The sequence below is a fragment of the Perissodus microlepis genome, chromosome 11, assembly GCF_051167445.1.
Source record: "Perissodus microlepis isolate ML-2025 ecotype Zambia chromosome 11, ASM5116744v1, whole genome shotgun sequence".
Taxonomy (NCBI): domain Eukaryota; kingdom Metazoa; phylum Chordata; class Actinopteri; order Cichliformes; family Cichlidae; genus Perissodus; species Perissodus microlepis.
The window spans coordinates 32,045,303-32,051,325 of record NC_140471.1 but is presented as its reverse complement, the minus strand read 5'-3'; the positions used below and the strand labels follow the sequence as shown (position 1 = coordinate 32,051,325).

The 6,023-nt window shown below is 39.9% G+C and overlaps 1 protein-coding gene across 1 annotated transcript; it reads right to left on the bottom strand.

The window, feature by feature from the left end:
* Positions 1–331: 331 nt before the first annotated feature.
* LOC146378246 (uncharacterized) lies at positions 332–2,679 on the bottom strand. The gene is made up of 4 exons (XM_084945062.1): positions 1,947–2,679; positions 1,243–1,440; positions 859–1,069; positions 332–593 (listed from the first exon to the last, which is right to left on the bottom strand). Exons 1-4 carry the CDS (start codon positions 2,677–2,679, stop codon positions 332–334), a joined length of 1,404 nt encoding a protein of 467 aa, XP_084801188.1.
* Between the last annotated feature and the right edge of the window lie 3,344 nt (positions 2,680–6,023).

Here is a 6,023-nt window from a genome sequence, read left to right as displayed (position 1 = left end):
AAAAAAAAAACATAAACACTCACAGAACCAGAGAATTTCTCATCATAACATGGTTGAACCAAACCTTTAAAAAAACCAAAAAAACAGTAGAATATTTCATCACATCACTTTAACTATGTGTAAAGTTCTCTGCAGCAACAAAGCAGCAGCTTCTTGCTCTGACCTTCATTTATTTTAAAGGTAGTGTTGCACGCATTGCGAGTCCTTGGGTTACTGACAGTTACAGAACTGAGGACCTGCTGGATCTACATGAAAGTCACATGAGTCACTGGAGGAAAACTGTATAATAATATAATTTTTGTTTGTATAGTTCACTTTGCACTGCTCAGGATTAGAATCGTGTTTCCACTCTTTCCCAAATGCAGTCGCATTCTTGCAAAACGTCCCTTTCGGGCATTGTGGTCAGGATGCTGAACCTGTTCCTGGAGATCTCCCGCAGCTCCTTGATCAGTCCCTCCACAGATGGATTCGGCCAAGTTTTGTTTTTGTCACGTACAAGAATGTATGTCTGCCTCTTGATCAGCTCCAGTCGCTCCAGGTGTCGCAGCTTGTTGAGGAACAGCAGGTCTCTTGTTGGTTCCTCACGGTGGAAGCTACAGAAGACAAGACAGGAAAAAACGTCAGCTCTAGTTGTGTGTTGGCAACGATAGGCCCATAATGGGAAATTGTTGACACGATTTTCTGTAGTGTTTCAGTTGTACTTAAGAAATCAAGACAGAAAAAAATTTACATTTTGCTGCAAATTAAGTTATGTCAGTTTCTCAAGTGAGATGATTTGATGCTGCAGGTCACACATAAACCATCAAATGGAACTTTTACTTTGTAATAGTAAAAAAAATAAAAATCTGCTGGGCATACCGTATCCTGAGAGTCTTGAGTTGAGGAAACAGTGTAGGAAGCTGTTTGCAGAGACTATCAGCAAAGCGGTTCTGATCTATGTCCAGATGCTCAACTTGCTTGAGTTGAGATGCAATGGAGCTCATCTGGCACTCGCATATGGATGTTCGCAGTGTCAGACTGGTTACCTGGGATGGAAGGTCTTCCGTATAAGAGGCAAGAAAAGTCCCTCCTATAAGGAAAGAAACGACAGGACAGAAGTTACAGAAAACAGTTTTGGCCTGGAGCTTCACACAGCTTCACAAAAAAAACAAACAAACAAAAGGATGCATGCAAGACAACAGATTTTTTCTTACTACACACACTTACACACAATACAAAGATTAAATGCATGTTTTGACTCACCAATGATTGCGAGTGATTCCAGCTGTTGCAGATAACTGAGCCAGGAATAGATATGGCACTGGAGACCATCCCAGGGGTACCTGTAGTGGACAGCAAGCGACTTGAGTGAAGTCAGACCCCTCAGCGCGTCCTCCGACAGGATGATTTCTGTGTAATTGACTAACTCCAAAGAGATCAGTTCTGGGCCGCCGTACTCTCCTACAGGATAAAAGAGGTGGTTAGTTAAACATTTAGTCTCTGTCAGTTAAGTTTAGCATAGTCACACAATATTGCACAACAGGCTGTGTGATCACAATACTAATCAGATTAATATGTATGTATGAATGCAATCAGAATAATAATTCCTAAGGAAATTATGTGGGTTACAGTTTGTCCAAGATAGTAACAGTAATAGACTAAACTAATTAAATAATACAATATATTACAAGTACAATACAGTTTCCAAAATTTAAGAAATAGCACTAATATATACAAATCGCTCAATTATAAACATCAAGAATATTACAGAGGTGAAATATATATAATAATGCAGCATGTGTGCAGCTCAACTGACTTCAATATGATGGGTTTTGTTCCAATATTAAGGCATAATGTCAAGAAAATATTGTATTTTCTTGATGAAAAGCTCTTGTCAAAGGTGTAAAAAGTGACTGTATTGGTTCTGATGCTTGCAAGTGTAAAATGTAATCAGGGGACTGGCTTACCTGGGTTTTCTGGGTCCAGTGGGTAGAAGTAGTTGTTGGGCAGTGGCACTGGTGGCTCCCCTTTCATTCCCCAGGATAAGTGTTTGAGTTTCTTCAGTCTTAGCAGCAGGTTGTGGAAGACACAAGAGGGCACTGGCCTCATCCTCTCAAGCCCTTCACTTTCCTGCTGGTGGAACAGCAAGTACTCCAGGTTGACCAAGTGTGACACGCTGTTAATGAACGCCACAGTGTCGTCGCAGGACATCTGAATGTTGCAGACGCTGAGGTGAGTCAACCGCTCTGCTAGTTGCTGACTCTGACACTGCACCAGTAACGGCCCAACCCAGGTGGCATTTCGTACCCCAAGACTCGTCAGTTTGGGGAATTCACACAGGTTGTCTAAGTATTTCATCTTGTAATATCGCCGTTCCCTCACACAGACAATGGTGTTGAGCGATGGGAGGGACTCGCTGAGGAATTTCCAATCTTTGGGTCGTAAATATTGCACTGTGGCACGGCTGACCCCACGGCACTGCACGGTGTCCCAGAATCCAGATGTGTAGCGGGGAAAGTTGGAGAGTCCTGCTGTATAATCCTTCCACAGGGACGGGTGGTCGATGAGATCTCTGAAGTGTCTGCAGCAGAGGCGGGCTGTGTGCTTTTCCTCAGTGTTCAAGTAGCCGAACACCAAAACCCAAACTTCAGGTGGCAGATATGGTAGCTCCGGGACCTTCATGTTGACTGTTTGAGCCATTGCACCTCAATTCCTTACACAAATTCAACCAATGCAGAGGCAGCAGACCTACAATTAATAGTCCTTTGTCCCTGAGTAATCACACTGATTCGCTGAAATGTAGGAGCACCTGGAAAGGGAACAACAACAGTTTACAACTCAGGCTAAACAAAAAATGACCAAGACCTCACTTAAGCTCTTTTTTTAAATGTAAAAGGTGTTTATTTTTGCCCCAAACTATTCAGGCAAGCTTCACACCTCCAGCAAGACGGTAATATGAAATAACTATCCCAACGTCCTTGTGGGTTGCCATGTGAACTTAAAGAAGCTTGTTGAGGTGAAATTTGCTTGTACCTGTGAGTCACTGAAAACAAGGCCTCCTTGTATTTATCTCCAAACAAATAAATTAATCTCTGACTCAGTCTGGCTTCATGAAACGTGGATATAAAAAGTCATATTATTATTATTACAATCCTAGATTATTTTCACAAAGCATTTCATGCACATGTTAATTCCCTACAGCCAGCCAAAAAGAAACAAATGAAGGATAATCTGAGATGTGTTTTAACAGAAAAACCACTTTCACTCCCAAAATTACTTAAAACAGGTCAGTAAAGATCTATCCATACTTTAAATGCTTAACTTAACGAAAACAGCATTCCAGTACATCTAACCAGCAGAGATGCTACAACAGGTAAACTTAAACTACACAGCAAATTATAGTTTGTGGTAGAGAATAATCCTTACCTTGCAGGAGTTTCTGAAAAGTTCAAATCCAGCAAGAAGCAGATGGAGAAGCTCTTCCAGCCTGCACACACACAGGGCCAAAGCAGAGTGACCATCCCTGGTCTGTGACCCTTAAAAAGCTTGCTGGTACTTAATTAACATACGACTTTGTCAATAAAATAATCCCTGTATATCCTGTTATTTGTCTGCTGTTGACATCATCAGTCAAGTGGGGTGTGTCAACGACTCATTTTACACCTCAACAACTCTCGATAGGTCAATCAAACGTGCTTGAGGCTGAAGCTCATCACTCCATTGTTGTGTTCCAGACTGCTTGATCACATCACTTACATGTCTCCACACCCCACTCACTGTTTCATGTCCTTTTTCTTTCTCATATGTAACTGAAAGCCCACCATGACATATTGCTGTTGCATGTGTTCATACAGAATTCCTGTGTAAAACGACTTAACTAGCACACTTAGCAAACAACACCAGTCACACCGAGCCACACATTTTGTCCCTTTTTCTTAGCTAAATAGAAATCAAAGTAAAGAATATTTTCAATGTTTCATTTAAAATAGTTTATTTCAAGCTTGTCTTAACTGAATGTTCAACAGCACCAAAGGTTTTGTAATAGTTACACAGATCTTATCTGCAGTCCATCACTGTATATCTGCTAACTCAGAGACCAGCAAACTTTAACATTAAAAAAAAAATCTGTTTTTAGCACAATTTATTTTTTCAGCAGTCTAAAATCTGCATGGAGCCACATAAACATGTGACTACTCTGCAGTAGGTTATTTGTTTATGCACTTTAACTGTATCCATGATCCCTTACAAAAACACTCCAATTATAGTAAGAACTGATCTAATCTTTAGATGATGAATTTCTTCCAAATCCTTTTGTAGCAGCTAGAGCGGGGGTGTCCAACTAGATTCCCCCGAGAGCTACTGTCCTGCAGCTTTTAGACGCATCCCTACTCCAACACAGCTGAATCAGATGATGGGAATACATCTTCAGCGTGCCATCAAGTTTGGCAAAGGCTTGATAACGAGGTAGCATTTGATTCAGGTGTGTAGCTCTCGAGGACTGCAAAAAGCTACACACTGTTCTACAAATTAAAGGACAGAAGTGCATGTGAGAAAGCCAACTTTAATCTGCCAATCTTTGGACAGACAATAAAGTCTGTCCAAGGATGACCAGCAACAGCTGACATGACCTATTCATCCCAACAGTTCCAGGAACGACCCCCCACCCCACTGTAACACAGGCCATAAATACCAGAAAATTCAACCCTTGGATTTGCTTTTCAATTAGTATTTCTAAAGACTCTTGTGTGTTGTAAGAATTCCTAGGCAATTCAAATAAAGTGATTAATGACAAAAGTAACTTGAAAAAAAAAAATCAACAAAACGCAAAGAGTTGATAACAACAAAAATAAAAACATGGGTAAACATACACAAGGAGAACAGACTGAGAGATAAGCAATAAGGTGGAGACCATATGCACCAGTGAATGGACACAGATGAAAACAACTGTGAAAGTTGAAAACAATCGTTAACAACCTTTAACACCTTCAACAGCTAGTTGCATGTAGAGAGAAACCATAGAAAAACCATAAAAGAGGGAAACAAAGGAAACAGACACACAAAGAGACTTCTTACATAAACAACAGAGTGTCACACTAACAGAATAACCTAAACTAAGTAAAATAATGTGAATGATCATGATCACAATTATCTGGCTAATATATTGATCTTAACAACAACAAAGTTTTTATTTCTGAACCTTATAGAATGTAATTCAATAACAGGCTCTGAGTTATTTGTGATGTGGCTAAAATCAATATTTTTCACGCAAGTCTGCCTTAAGCTGAACATCCCGCAAGATTTTGCTGTTTTCTAACAGGTTATTTTCCCAGTGTCCAATCATAAATATTTTAGTGGCTGCAGATTTTTAGCATTTTATAATTCATATCAGAGAAGCTCAAAACTGTTCAAATTGCTCTCCAGGGCACGGATGCTTGATTTCAGCAATTTCCTGCTTCAAACCCACATTCACATAAGGCTGAAGGTTTGAAAGTAATAGTTGTTGGCAGCAGAGGCTGCAGGCATAGGCAAATGTTTGGAGGCCCTGGGGTAATGCAGAGTGCACAACAGCTGCATGAAATAAATGAATGGATGAGAAATCTGAAGTTATAGGTGCAGATTGCAGAGGCAATTCCTCTCCACATGCAACTAGCTGGTGAGGTTTCTCTTCTTTGCACCAGTTTAGAGATGATGGGCAAACACGTGTTTGTTGCTTTGTTGCCAGAGCAGCACCCACTTTCTAAAGTCCCCCCCAAAAAGCCTTTAACTGTTTTGGTTAAACACATTCTAAATTACAGAAACATTTGAGTTTAGAATGTTTTTGTGAAGAAGAGATAAAAAAAAGTTTTTCACTGAGAGAAAAGCACAAAATGTCATGTTTAGTTTTAAAAAAAAAATTTTTTCATGTAAAACATGAAAAACATATTGAAAGGAATTTTGCATTATCAAGCAAGTGTAGAAGTACGTGAACAAATAATCAAAAAATAACACTTATTACAAAGTAGCTGCTACTATAGCTCACCTGGTTGAAGCGACCCATATGGTGA